Source organism: Sciurus vulgaris, assembly GCF_902686455.1.
Source record: "Sciurus vulgaris genome assembly, chromosome: 6".
Taxonomy (NCBI): Eukaryota; Metazoa; Chordata; class Mammalia; order Rodentia; family Sciuridae; genus Sciurus; species Sciurus vulgaris.
This window is the reverse complement of record NC_136466.1, coordinates 34,445,858-34,460,305: the sequence shown is the minus strand read 5'-3', so window position 1 is coordinate 34,460,305 and position 14,448 is coordinate 34,445,858. Positions and strand designations below refer to the sequence as shown.

General features: G+C 39.5%; 2 protein-coding genes and 1 pseudogene across 5 annotated transcripts in view; all 3 read right to left on the bottom strand.

Moving 5' to 3' along the window:
* Positions 1 to 13,648, bottom strand: part of ZNF454 (zinc finger protein 454) — a 29,280-nt gene extending 15,632 nt beyond the window's left edge. The window contains exons 1-5 of one of the 3 annotated variants that reach the window (XM_079144184.1): positions 13,348 to 13,647; positions 13,098 to 13,259; positions 12,265 to 12,398; positions 10,173 to 10,299; positions 9,665 to 9,754 (exon numbers count right to left, since the gene is read on the bottom strand). In XM_079144184.1, the coding sequence (XP_079000310.1) occupies positions 9,665 to 9,754; positions 10,173 to 10,299; positions 12,265 to 12,297 (250 nt within the window). In that variant the 5' untranslated portion in view covers positions 12,298 to 12,398; positions 13,098 to 13,259; positions 13,348 to 13,647. Of the gene's footprint in view, positions 1 to 9,664; positions 9,755 to 10,172; positions 10,300 to 12,264; positions 12,399 to 13,097; positions 13,260 to 13,347 lie in introns of all 3 variants that reach the window. The other 2 variants (XM_079144185.1, XM_079144186.1) reach the window with 2 other exon arrangements.
* Positions 1 to 14,448, bottom strand: part of ZNF879 (zinc finger protein 879) — a 261,034-nt gene that overhangs the window by 87,067 nt on the left and 159,519 nt on the right. The gene's annotated exons all lie outside the window — the stretch shown is intronic.
* On the bottom strand, positions 4,343 to 5,930 carry LOC306663059 (transcription elongation factor SPT4-like; annotated as a pseudogene). The gene has a single exon. The product of its transcript is annotated as a transcription elongation factor SPT4-like (transcript).

Genomic DNA, 14,448 nt, shown 5'->3' with positions numbered 1-14,448 from the left:
AAGACATCAACAAATTTCTAGAGACATATGCTCCTCCCAAACTGAACCAGGAGGACAATTTAAACAGATCAATATCAAGCAATGAAATAGACGAAGCCATTAAAAATCTACCATCCAAGAAAAGCCCAGGCCAGACAGATTCTCAGCCGCGTTCTACAAGACCTTCAAAGAAGAACTCATTCCAATACTTCTCAAAGTATTCCAGGAAATAGAAAAGGAGGGAATCCTACCAAACTCATTCTATGAACCTAATATCACCCTCATACCCAAATCAGGCAAAGACACATCAAGGAAAGAAAATTTTAGATCAATATCCTTGATGAATATAGACGCAAAGATCCTTAACAAAATCCTGGCAAACCACATCCAAAAACATATTAAGAAGATAGCACACCATGATCAAGTGGGGTTCATCCTGGGAATGCAAGGTTGGTTCAACATCTGTAAATCAATAAATGTAATCCATCATGTCAATAGACTTAAGGATAAGAATTATATGGTTATTACAATTGATGCAGAAAAAGCGTTTGACATAATACAACACCCCTTCATGCTCAAAACACTAGAAAAAATAGGGATAGTAGGAACATTCCTGAACATTGTAAAGGCTATTTATGCTAAGCCCACAGCCGTCATTCTTACAGGAGAAAAACTGAAAGCATTCCCTTTAAAAACTGGAACATGACAGGGATGCCTTTTTCAGCACTTCTATTCATCATCGTCCTTGAAATACTAGCCAGAGTAATTAGACAGACTAAAGAAATTAAAAGTATACGAATACGAAAAGAGGAACTCAACTGTCACTATTTGCTGATGACATGATTGATTCTCTAAAGGATCCAAAAAACTCCTCCAGAAAACTTCTAGACCTCATAAATGAATTCAGCAAAATAGCAGGTTATAAAATCAACATGCATAAATCTAAAGCATTTTTATACATAGGTGATGAAACATCTGAAAGGGAAATGAGGAAAACAACTCCATTCACAATAGCCTCAAAAAAAAAAAAAAAAAAAAAAAAACAAACTTGGGAATCAATCTAACCAAAGAGGTGAAATATCTCTACAATGAAAACTACAAAACATTGAAGAAAGAAATTGAGGAAGACCTTAGAAGATGGAAAGATCTCCCATGTTCTTGGATAGGCAGAATTAATATTGTCAAAATGGCCATACTACCAAAAGTGCTATACAGATTCAATGCAATTCCAATTAAAATCCCAATGTCATTTCTCTTAGAAATAGAGAAAGCAATCATGAAATTCATCTGGAAGAACAAAAGACCCAGAATAACCGAAGCAATCCTGGGCAGGAAGAGTGATGCAGGAGGTATCACTATACCAGATCTTAAACTCTACTATAGGGCAATAGTAACAAAAATGGCATGGTACTGGCACCAAAATAGACAGGTAGATTAATGGTACAGGATAGAAGACATGGAGACATACACACATAAGTACAGTAACTTCATACTAGACAAAGGTGCCAAAAACTTACAATAGAGAAAAGAAAGCCTGTTCAACAAATGGTGCTGGGAAAACTGGAAATCGATATGTAGTAAAAAGAAATTAAACCCCTATCTCTCACCCTGTATAAAACTCAACTCAAAATGGATCAAGGATCTAGGAATTAGACCTGAGACCCTTCACCAAATAGAAGAAAAAGTAGGCCTGAATCTCCATCACATTGGTTTAGGACCAGACTTCCTTAACAAGATCCCCATAGCGCAAGAAATAAAAGCAAGAATCAATAAATGGGAAAGATTCAAACTAAAAAGTTTTTTCAGCACAGGAAACAATCAATAATGTGAAAAGAGAGCCTACAGAGTGGGAGAAAATCTTTTCCACACACACTTCAGACAGAGCACTCATCTCCAAAGTTGATAAAGAACTTAAAAAACTTTACACCCAAAATACAAAGAACCCAATCAATAAATGCACTAAGGAAATGGGCAGAGACTTCACAAAAGAAGATATACAGGTGATCAACAAATATATGAAAAAGTGCTCATTGTCCCTAGTAATTAGAGAAATACAAATTAAAATCACCCTAAGATTTCATCTTATTCCAATTAGAATGGCTATTATCAAGAACATATCATATCAAGCGATAATAAGTGTTAGCATGGATGTGGGAAAAAGGCACACTCATACATTGCTGGTGGAGTTGCAAATTGGTGCAGCCACTCTGGAAAGCAGCATGGAGATTCCTCAGAAAACTTGGAATGTACCCACCATTTGACCCAGCTCCTTGGTTTATACCCAAAGGACTTAAAATCAGCATACTACAGTGATGCAGCCACATCAATGTACATAGCAGCTCAATTCACAATATCTAGATTGTAGAACCAACCTAGATGACCTTCAATTGATGAGTAGATAAAGAAACTGTGGTATACATATACAATGGAATATTACTCAGTCATAAAGAAGAATAAAATTATGGCATTTGCTGGTAAATGGATGAAGTTGGAAAATATCATGCTGAGTGAAATAGGCCAAGCCCAAAAAACCAAAGGCCGAATGTTTTCTCTGATAAGTGTATGACAGTATATAACAAGGGAGGGTGGTGGGGGGGAGAGAAGAATGAAGGAACTTTGGATGGTGTAGAGGAAAAAGGGGTGGGAGGGAGTGGGGATGGAAAAACAGTAGAATGAAACAGACAGTATCACCCTATATATATTTATGATTACATGAATGGTGTGAATCTACATTGTGTACAACCATAGAAATGAAAAGTTGCACCCCATTTGTGTACAATCAATCAAAATATGCCTGTAAAAATAAAAAAATATTTTAATTAAAAAAAAAAAAAAAAAAGGGGGCCGGGGGGAAGAAAGAAAGAAAGGAAAGAAAGGAAAGGAAGGAAAGGAAGGGAAGGAAGGAAGGAAGGAAGGAAGGAAGGAAAGAAAGAAAGAAAATTAGAAATTAGAAGACCAATATAGGATGTTCAATATTAGTATCAAGCCTTCCGTGAAAGAAAGAAATCAAAGAGTAAGAGAACAAAATGTCTAAAATGAAAGTGCAGGAATTTTAGATGGAAAGCCTCACCAAACACTCAACCAAATGTTTGCTAATGCTCAACGTATGATACTCAAAGGCATATCTCTGAGAAACTTAAGGTTACTCAAGTAAATGAGAAGAACCTCTAAGTTTCAAGAGCAAAAACAGGTCCCAAATCATTATAAACCAGAATGAGTCTTTTTTTAACAGCAGCCTGGGATCTAGAAAATAATGGTGTAATATTAAAAACATGAAGGAAAATGAGTTCCAAAGCTAAATTCTTCCCATTCAATTGATACATAAAGCATAAGGAAGAAAAAAGATATTTACAGACAGACATGCTATGACACAGTATGTTACAAAAAATATTCCCATACATAATTTCTTAGGAAGCTATTGGAAGGACAGTGTCACCAAAAGAGAGTAAACCAAGAAAGATGACAACATAAGACACAGTGAACAGGATGTCCAGAACAGGAAAGTAGAGGATTCACAAGAGGATGATGGCTGGGCATCAGACATAAGTGCCTGGCAGCTCTGGAATGAAGCAAATCCGAAGGCTTCAGAAGAGACAAAGACAACTTAGAGAAGGACTAAGATTAAATTTGTGATCAATAAGCTGGATGCAGTGGCACACACCTGTAATCCTAGTGATTTAGGAGACTGAGGCAGGAGGATCACAAGTTTGAGGCCAGCCTCAGCAACTTAGTGAGACTCTGTCTCAAAGTAAAAAATAAAAGGGTTAGGTGGTTAAGTGCCAATGGCAGTGCCCCTGGATACAGTCCTCAGTATAAACAAACAAATAAATTAGTTACCTGTAGACACTAAACCAAGAACCAATGAAATCTGGGAATAGGTTACTTAGGAAAGTGGAAACTGTCAAAATTACAAAACATCTGTGCTGGAAGGACAGGGGATGGAAAAGATAACAAGCATGAGTAAATGAAGGGAGCAGAGACTGGGTTTAATCCTCACTTTTTTTTAAATGAGAATTTATAACTCACTTTGGCCAATATAGTTACCCAAAGCCCCATACTAGTAGTATTAAATAAAGTCAAGGAGCAAAGAATGTTAAGAAGCCTCAAGATTTCAAGGGAGACTGACATACCAGGTGTAAAGGGCAGGATGCAGTCACTAGGCAATGGGACTACACTGAGGGTTACCATGCCTCAGACCTTCCAATAAAACTCAAGCAAGCGCACTAGGAAGGTTGCACCCTTGAAGGTTCAGAGACAGATGACAAGAGCAGAGGAGCCTCTGCCATGCTGGGATGGTGATTACTGGGCAAGTGAGCCCTTACTGTGCCCAGCTAAGAGAAATAGAGAGGGAGGCAAGCCATGAGTCATGGTTTTAAGAATTGTCCAGTGGTTCATGTTAATTTGCATTTGGCCCAAAGTACTGCCCATGGGCAAGGGCAGCCCTGGGAGTGAACAGGAAAACCAGCAGCTTCTCCCCTCAATTCAGTCTCTTGAATCCTCCAGCCTCAACCTGTTCCACCTCCACCATAGTCCCAAGAAGGTGAAAATGGCCCAGGGACAGGATGTACTGCTCTCTCAATGGTCTGCTGATTCTCAGAGTCGGAGGGCAAGAAGTATTTGAAGTTCTGCCTCTTTAGTTCCCCAATAAAAAAAAAAAAAACAAGCAGAGGAAGGAGGTAGAGAGCAAAAATGCTGGCAGCCTGCATCTTGTTAGGTCTTAATGGTTGAGTCTGTGGATTTGCAGGCCACTCCTCAACTTTCTAGTTCCTGCATAATTCTTTGGGGCATGCGACCAGTGTCTGATGCTGCATATACACCTGGCTTAAAATTACTGACTTTCTGCCACTTGGAGACCCAACTGTCCTCTAGTCTCTTCATCACAATGATTCCATCAAAGGAAGAGCTGGTGCACTCATACACCATCTCTTGGTTACCCTTCATTTGTAGGCTTGTATCAAAATTATCACAACCATCATATTCAAACTAGTCTATTGTCTTGACCAGTGAACACAGCAGACAAGCCCACAGATGCTGTGGATCCTTGGGCACTGTCTCCAAGGCCATCCTCTGGGATATGAAGAACAGTGGGAGACACATTCATAGCCTCTGCACCATAGAAAGTAGACACCTCACTACTAATCCTCACTTTTAATAGAAAAAATTGAATAAATATTGTCTAAAAAAAGTCGAAAAGTAGTAATACAAAAATGTTCCTTGGAGACATGAAAACAAATATATGAAATAATCAGCAAAAAAAAGAGAAGGTGGTTACTTTAAGAGAAGAGGAAATGGGGAAGGGCACAAGGAACCATTATTGTTTATAATAAAGCCCACAGAGTTTCATTAAACTAAATGCTTATATTACTTGAAGAAAAAATAAAGAAAAAGGAAAAAAACTGAATAAACTCCAAACAAAACAAAACAAACAAAAAACTGAAGGAAAGAAATAGGAGCAAAAATTAATAAAGATAAAATAAAAAGGACCAGCAAAGTCAAGTGTTTATTCATTAAAAAATTCCACTAAAAAAGGCAAATCTCTGAGAAGACATATATTAAAAAAAGACAAAAAGTAAATATTATTATAGATTCATTCTTTCATTCAACAAACCCATATTGAAACCTGGCATGCCAACAATATGACAACAAACAAGACTAAGTTCATCCCTTATGGATCTAAGGGGAAAAACGATATTTAAACAGGAAACAGAAAGCACTAAGTATAAAGATCAAAAAGAGACTGATGTATTTTACTTCGTTAAATAAGAACTTCTGTTAGTAGACAAGAGATAGATAGGGGAAAAGATAACATAGAGTACAGGTTCCTGACTATATGTAACACCTATAAATAAAAAAGATAAGCTACCATACAAAATGGGCATAGAATAGGAATATTTAAGTCACAGAACATAAATAATCAATAACATATGAAAAGATGTTCAAACTCATCAGTAAATGAAAGCAGTGATACCAGTTCTCAGGAGTGAGACTAGCAGCATTAAGTCTTATAATTCCAGGTTTTGGCAAGGATGTTCAGTAACAAGAACTTGCATCAACTATTAGTGTAATTTGTAACAATTAACTTGACCAACAGTCTGGGAATATCTAATAAATTTGAAGTAGTATATATCCTTAAGCCCAGTATTGTTAAATCTGTGAATACACCCAAAGAAACTCCTAAACAAGGCCCATTTATGTAAGAAAATATGTATAAGAATATTCAGGTTGGCATTATTCACAACAGCGAAGAATAAGTCTGGATATAGCATAAGTAACTAACATCAGGAGAATGAATACATTATTAAAGGGGTATCAAACTGTAGTTTAAAAAGTAACCTAGAGCGACATGCCTCAATATGGATTTGGAAAAAAATTAAGTTGTGGAAAAGCTTCCATAGTACAATACATATATATTATGTTATAAAACATGGAAAGGAAACGAATACTGCTTAGAGCTACAGATATATGTGGAAAACCCACAAAGAGAAGCATGGGAAATACCTGTATAAAATCAAGCTAGTGGGTATCTCTGGTGTCCAAGGAGGAAGATGTGATAAGGAGAATCACAGTGGACTTCAATGGGGCACCTATGTTACATTTCTTAACCTGAATGGCAGGGCATGAGTATTGTTTTCATATCATTCTTTAAACTATTCAAAAAATTATGTACTCTTTTTTTGTATATTCAATATACAGTATTCAAAATAAATGCATTTCAAATGGAAAAAGGAAACGATAATGTAAGTGCAGAAGTAAAATTGCAGCATGGAAGAACAATATATAAGAAATGATTCTCTTTAAAAAAAATTCCCAGTAAATTTAAGAGAAAAAAATGCAGGTCAAATACAAAAATGAGAAAGAGAACCTAATTCATGATGTTTAAAACCTTAGATAAGCACTCTTCATGGTTGTAAACGCATACATTTTAAAGTTCAAGAAAACAAACACATTAAAGTTAAAAGGTAAAGTGTACAGTTAGTAAAACACAAATCTAACAGGGTAATAAGTAAGAAATTTTATAAGTGATTAGAAAACTACTCAAATGAAGAAATCAGGTAGCTTTCTGTTTTCGGAGTTTAAGAAATGAACGATTTCTGTATAATTATTTTGGAGAAGGGAAGAAAATGCAAGTTTTAAGAGCAAATAGATCTCATGCTGGCCTTTTGCCAATCCTGACTTACCACTTAATAGCAATAATATATTAGTCTAGATTAGTTATCCCTACTCAGGCTCAGTTATCTGTGAAACAGGGTTAATGGTACATGCTTCACAGGTTGTAAGAATTAAATGGGACAGCAAATACATATTCCCACAAAACCACCGGGTATAGTGCTGAGATATTAGCTCTCTCCTCCCTCAACCACCTCATGGCCCAGAGAACAGAAAACTTGAAAAGGAAAGCTATCTCTCAGAAGGACATTTTCTTACTGTGATTACAAATAACTGTCTATTCTAAACCAAGAGTAAGGAGTGCAACAATGAAAAAGTTCTAGATACAATACATGCTGAGTAGGACTTATTTGAAGAAATGTCTGGGACCAGAGTGTTTTAGATTTTAGATTTCTTTGGATTTGGATTTGTATATACATAATGAGACATCTTGGAGATGGGATCCAAACTTAAACATAAAATTCAGATAGAAGGTAATTTTATACAATACTTTTATTAGTGTACCTGCATTTTTACTGTGGCCTGTCCCATGAGGTCAGGTGTGGAATTTTCTACTTGTGGCAGTGTGTCAGTGCTCAAAAAATTTGGAATTTTGGAGCATTTCAGATTTTGAATTTTTGGATTATGGATGCTCAACCTATATTTTGAGAATCAGAAATAAATCCTATTATTATTCTATATGGTCTTTGGAATCCTATACAGTCATTAATAAATGAAACAAATGAGATAAACTAAGAAACGAATCTAATAAACACTTAAAAAGTGAATATCATTTAAGAGTGACAAAAGAGTAATATGCATGTGGAAAGGATTAGCATTTCTTTTTTTTTTTTTTTTTTGGTCTTGGGGATTGAACCCAGGGTGCTTAACCACTGAATCACATCCTTAGCCCTTTTTTACATATTTTATTTAGAGACAGGGTCTTACTGAGCTACTTAGGACCTTGCTAAGTTGCTAAGGCTGGTTTTGAACTCTGTATCCTCCTACCTCAGCCTCTGGAGCCACTGGAATTACAGGCATGCACCAGAGTGCCCAACTAGAATTAGCACTCTTTATAGCAAAATTTCAGTTGAAAAAACAAAAGAGAAAATAGTTCTATTAAAAATATACATATATGCATACACATATAAATTATAACTTTAATGGGAAATAAAATGGGAGGAAAGCTATAGAATTTTATTGAAAGATACAAAATAAGACAACTTTCCATGACTGGGAAAAGGACCTGGGAGGAACTGAACTGAATTGTCTGTGTTTTCAGGTTATCACCTATACCAGACCATAAAACCCTTCTAGGTATTCTTCAAAATAAAAAAAAAAAAAAATCTTCCTTATTGTACCACATCAGTACAATAGGAAATAAGTATTAATGATGAGTAAAGGCTGAATGAATGATTCAGATAAAAGCAGTTATACCACAGTGAGAGAACCGTGGATAAATTTCTTTTTCTCAATCCCTTTTCCCTTGCTTTTTGGTCATAACCCGTTTGTATAATATAGAACGAAACAGTAAAAATACTTTAGTTTGGTTGTAATACAACATAGAAACTCAGATTGTTCAGAATTCTATTGTAGTAAGTTAAATGATTTTGATAACTAAGTTTTGAAGTGAAGATATTTAAATTATACAAAACATTGAGTCCTAGACATTCCGGGTAGGTAATTATTTTCTGTAAGATATAAATTCCTACCTACTTCAGTGGGTTACTATGAAAAATCAATAACTAAAGGTTTACAAATATATTTTACAGGATGCAAAATGATAGCTGAAAGTATAATATTATAGTATCTTAAATAAAGTAATAAGCTTTTTGAATATAGGTGACCATGGAAAAATGCACCCCGACCCTTATGTCCCCAGACCAAATGAGCTCCTTAGGACAAGCAACAGTCACTAAACTGCTGTATTCTCTACACTCCCAAGCAAAAGAGGTCTATGCCATTTACTAGGTGCCAACCACTGTGCTAGGCATGAGCAACACAGCAAAAGACATGACAAACCAGGCCCTCTTGGCACTTAGTCTAGCACAGTGCCTGGCAAAAGGTAGAGGACAATGAAATGTTGGTCTAATGTATGTACATGTGGATGAAGAAATATGAGGTAGTTGAAGAAATTGCAATGTTTTGCTAGAAAAAGAGGAGCTTAATAGGCATTTAACTGGTCTTTAAGCTGCCCTGCTATGTGTAATCCAGTGTGGTTCCTTCTCACTAGAGACATGCGAGTAGGCATTACACTGTCAGATGTAGATTAGGAAGTTCAAGCATGGGGTTGAGGGATGACTGCCCAGATGATACTTTAGGTCTTTTCTAAAACTGATATTATTCACCTATGCCAAACAAGGAGAGGAAAAAAAAAAAAAAATCATAGGGGGAGGGTTCAGAGAAGCACAAGTGCCACAATTTGGCAATGCATCCTGGAGACATATGCAGCAATGAGGCCTGGCATGTTAGCTGAGATTTCATGCCTATCCTGACCATTTGGGTTCCCTCCCAATGTCCCCATACTTGTGATTCTTACCAAGACAGAAGCCTCCTGAGGTATCATCTGAGATCCATTCTTCCCCTTTTCCCAGTTGAGAAGAGATATCTGGTTTGGGTCCTAAGAGTCCTATTTTTGAAGGGGGAGAAATGGACCAAATCTGTTCATAATAGTAACAAAAATCATTGCAAGGATGAGGACTGGGCCTCAGAACTTCCTAGCAAAGGTAACCTGATAGGAAAATCCAGGGTGGACAACAACTTCACAGTAAGAGGAAGAGATGGCTCAGGTCTGACAATCCACTTCCATGTCCCACCCTGCTGAAAGGGTTCAGGGAGATTTTGACTCCCAGCCACTTTTAAGGCATTTCCTCAAAAGTGAGGCATTTCCTAAAAGCCTGGGGACACCAAGGACAGGGAAGTAGCAGCTTTGAAGATAGCATCCTCAATTGGCCCATTTCCAACCCAATCTTTTGTGTAGCTTCAATTTAAGGGTCCTAACAAGATCCCCAAAAGTGAAGATGAACCTTCCAAGGCACCCACCTTACCTAATGAGACCAAGTTGCTGTAGTTTTCCAGCATCACATCCCTGTACAGGGCCCGCTGAGCAGGGCTTAGTTGTCCCCACTCCTCCTGGGTGAAAAGCACAGCCACATCTTTGAAGGTCACTGAGTCCTGTAATAGCAAATCCAGCAAATCTTGTTGACCAGGGGCTACTCTGGGAAAGCCGAGACGAGCTTATGGGGATTCACAGGACTATGAGGTATAGGGAGCTGGTTAGACATTTCCTCTAGATCTCCGAGGGCCTTATCTTAGAGTTTTTCTCCACTTTGAAGAGATAGGTTATAGTGATTGGACACTGGGACCACTTGCTATTCATTTTTGCCCTCAACATTTTCTCCCATCTCCTTCAATATGCCCAGCTCTGCTTCTGCCCTCTCCCAAATGACCAAATCCTACTCAGGTCTCAGCTTGGACATTCCTTCCTCAGCAATACAGACTTCCCTGACTGCTTCTATAGTCACTTATGTGGGCTCATCAAAGTAGTGGTCCACTTTATTGTGATCTTTGATTTACTTTCAGTCTCCCTCACTGCCCATTAATTCCAAGAAGGCTTTAGGCAGTTCTATATCTCCCTTATCTTCTTAGCATCTTCAACATGGCTCAGGGACTCGGCACCTATCATATCATGCAACACATAACAATGTTTTGGTCAATGACAGACTGCATACAGAGGTGGTCCCATAAGATTATAATGGAGCTGAAAAATCCCTATTATCTAGTGACATTATAGCCACTGCAAAGTCTTAGCACAACACATTACTTTTGTGTTTGTGGTGATGCCGGTGTAAACAATCCTACTGCACTGCTAGTCATATAACAGTATAGTATATATGGTCAGGTATAGTACCGAATATTTGATAATTACAGTAAACAACCATGTTACTGACTAATGTATTTACTATGCTATACTTTTTGTCAATATTTTAGAATGCACACCTAGTTTACTATAAAACAGTAGGTTGTGTTAATGCTGGCAAGAACTTCATATAACTCATATTTCTTGAATCTCTTCTTTGCATCAAAAGGCTACATTGAGTGATTGATCTGGATCATTTAGATTTGCATAAATACTCTTTATGGTGTTAGATTTTTTTAAAAAAGGGTGTAATTTTCTAATGATGCATTTCTCAGAATGTGTTCCATTTTTAAGTGATATACAAGTGTATTTGTTTTTCAGCAATTCCTGCTTTTCTTCAACCGCTCATCTGCTCATCCCCAACATGCGTGTGAACACATACGTCCCATGGAAACAGTTATTTTGTACCTTCAGACAATGTCCCTTCAACTACAACTAGTCCCTTTCTTTGAAACTCTGAAACAAGGACAGAGAAGAAACAATCTCTCTCAGGAACAAGCTACCGAACATGTAAAAGTCAACAACTTTCACATCACTGGTCTTCCTAGCCAACAGAAGAGCCAAGGGGGCTGGTGTACTCTGAAAAGAGTTAACCAGAAGTCAGAAAAGAAGTCAAGGGTTTAACAGGACTTTTAGATTATTCTAGACCCCATTTCCACAGCAAAAGTCCAGCTGAATCTTTGCCTTTGGCTTTAGATAGATACCTCAGTATCTTTCTGGTAAATACCAGCTTTTGCTTATGGTAGTCTCAATTAGGCTTGCTACCTACACCCAAAGTCATGATACACAGCAGGCAGCCAAGAAAACACCTGAAGCAAACTCATGAACCAGTTTATCAGTGTCTGCTGTTCACCTCTGAGTTTGCAGTATAGATCAGAATAATTGGCACATTTTGCATCTCTAATATACCTCTGTTGAATGGCAACAAAATTAAGATAGTCTATGAACACAAGAAAAACCCCTAATCTTACTAGCACTTGAAAGTGTGCTAGTAGAAAGATTTTCATTTCAGACAAACCCAGTTCCAGTCCCCGTAAGACCTTTAACAAGTTACTTAGCTCCAACACCCACTACCATGAGCCCAGTAGGAAGAGGGAGGGAGTGACAGGGGTCAAGTGTCTGGAGGAGATTAATGGAAGTAAAGCTCCTGCTCAGGGGAAAGAAACAGCTTTGCACTCTTCATATCTAGAAGGCAATTTAGGCAACACTTTTCCACTCACCAGGACCATGGTTGGCAGGTAGCTGACAGCCATTCCTTCTTTGATGAGCCCTCTTAGGAGCAGGCAAAGGGCTGAGGAGACAGGTGGGCAGCTTTGCAACTGCAGGATTCCTGAGATTAGAAATGTCTAGACACCTGTAATGAGGAGAGGACTGGGTCAAAAACTATCACATAGCATCTGGGAGTGAATCTGTGAGCAAGCATTCACATCCTAGGAGTCCTCCTGTATCCCAAAGCAATGAATTCTTCGGTCTTTCTTTGTTCGCAATTCTCTTTCCTGCTTCTCAAAGTACTTTTCTTTTCCTCCACTATTTCCCCCATCACATCTTTCCTTTAGTCAAATCCTCAATGTCTTCCATTCTATATTTTAAATATTTGGATTTCTTGCAGAAAGCCTGCTTCAGCACCAGTTCTCACACTTTCTACCTATCCTCTATCCTTTACTCTAAAGCAGTGCTGAGCAATCAAGAAATTGTCTTTCTTCCTAGGGCAGCTGACCCCCAGAGGAGTGGAGGAAGAGGGGAAGGAGGTGGACTTCTTTCTCCTGAAAAAGGAAGCGAGCTAAATAGACTAGATCTTCATTGTGTATGTCTCTCAGGCTGTCCTTCTCTGGGGCCGTCTGGGCGACCTGGAGCCAAAGACAGACCAGAAACAGTGTATCTGTGGGGCATGGGTGAGAGAAAGGAGTAGGGGGTCAGAAATCATTTCTGCAACCCACTCTCTGCGGCTTTATTAGGTCCCCCAGGGAGCTGTTGCAAGGGCTGCACTGCGGCTGTCCCTGCGCTAGGCAAGTTCCTCACGCCCGGCTCTGAACCACGTCGGGAATATACCTACCTCCTAAATATAAACGGGCTTTCCCGAGTTCGATCCAAGACATGCTAGAGGCCCCGCCACAATGTCCTCCACATGGACTCACATTCGGACCCCAAGCCCAAGATGCCCATTCCTGACCGTCATTTCTTTTCCCCGTTCCGAATCAAATCTCAGACACACATTCTGGAAAGTTAGGGCATTTGGTCAGTATCCTCCAGAATGGACCATAACCCAGAAATCCTCGGCTTCCCCTCCGCCCCTCTCCCCAGACCTGACCACCCAACGACCGCTCCCGCTCTTCCTCTGCGACTCTGGCCACCGTGCCTGGTCACCGCAGGGTTGCCCTTGGAGGAGCCTCCACCCGCGGCCAGAAACCGCAACCACCACATCGCAAGTAGAGCACAATGAGCTGGAGTCTGCAGCCTGAATCTGCATTGCGCTTGCGCGTTGCCCTAGGAACCCCAGAACCGAATTCCCACAAGCCTTAGGGCTGCTGAGCTGGGGCTGCCCGACTCCACTTCCCAGGAGAATTAGCGGAGAAAGTGATGGCCTGCGCCTGCGCAGACAAGGCTCTGCACATCGGACCCCGGGACTAGCGGTTCGGGTTGCTGAACTACGTTTCCCAGGAGCCTTGGCGGGAATATCCTCATTCCCCTCATTCAACTAAACTGCCTGCAGTAATCGCTCTGCACGGATTCGGTTCCGTTCTGTTCAGATGTGGCGTGGACCCCTACCTTGAAATAAAGCCCGGAAAACTACAGACCAGAAAGCGTTGACCAGGGACGAGGGAGAGTCCAGCGGAGCAGCGCCTGACTTGGTGACAAGAGCGGATCGGTTAAGATCCCCGGGGACAGAGCAGGAGAGAACAAGCCAAATGGCACGTTCTTGGAGAACGGGGCCAGAAAGACTCGAAAAGCTGGCAGGATTGCGACCTTGGCCCTGATGAAGCGTCAGATACTTCCCATATGGCCCCGCAGTCAGACCAGGGCGTGGATCCTGAGACACGACAGTAATTTGCTTTAGGGTGAGGAAATTTCCTCTAGTGAGAGGACAGGGACATTGGGGTGAAGATCTGTAGAGCAGGGACAGATTGTGACTCAGAACAGAGCTGATGGTAGCTGGAACCCGGCTGGTGACTGAGGGAACCCAGCACAGTACTGAGAAATGTCCGATATAGAATAGATTTAGGTCTTGAAAACTTAGCAAACAGGGCTGAGAGAGGGGAAGGGAACTTGGATCCCAAGGCGTCTTTTATCTTGAACAACTGGATAATATTTAGAAGTTGGTATTTTTTTAATTGAAGTTTTACTTGGGCAAGCAAGGATGCGGTGATGTATAGGAATATTCCACTGGAGATATTTAGTTGCATTTG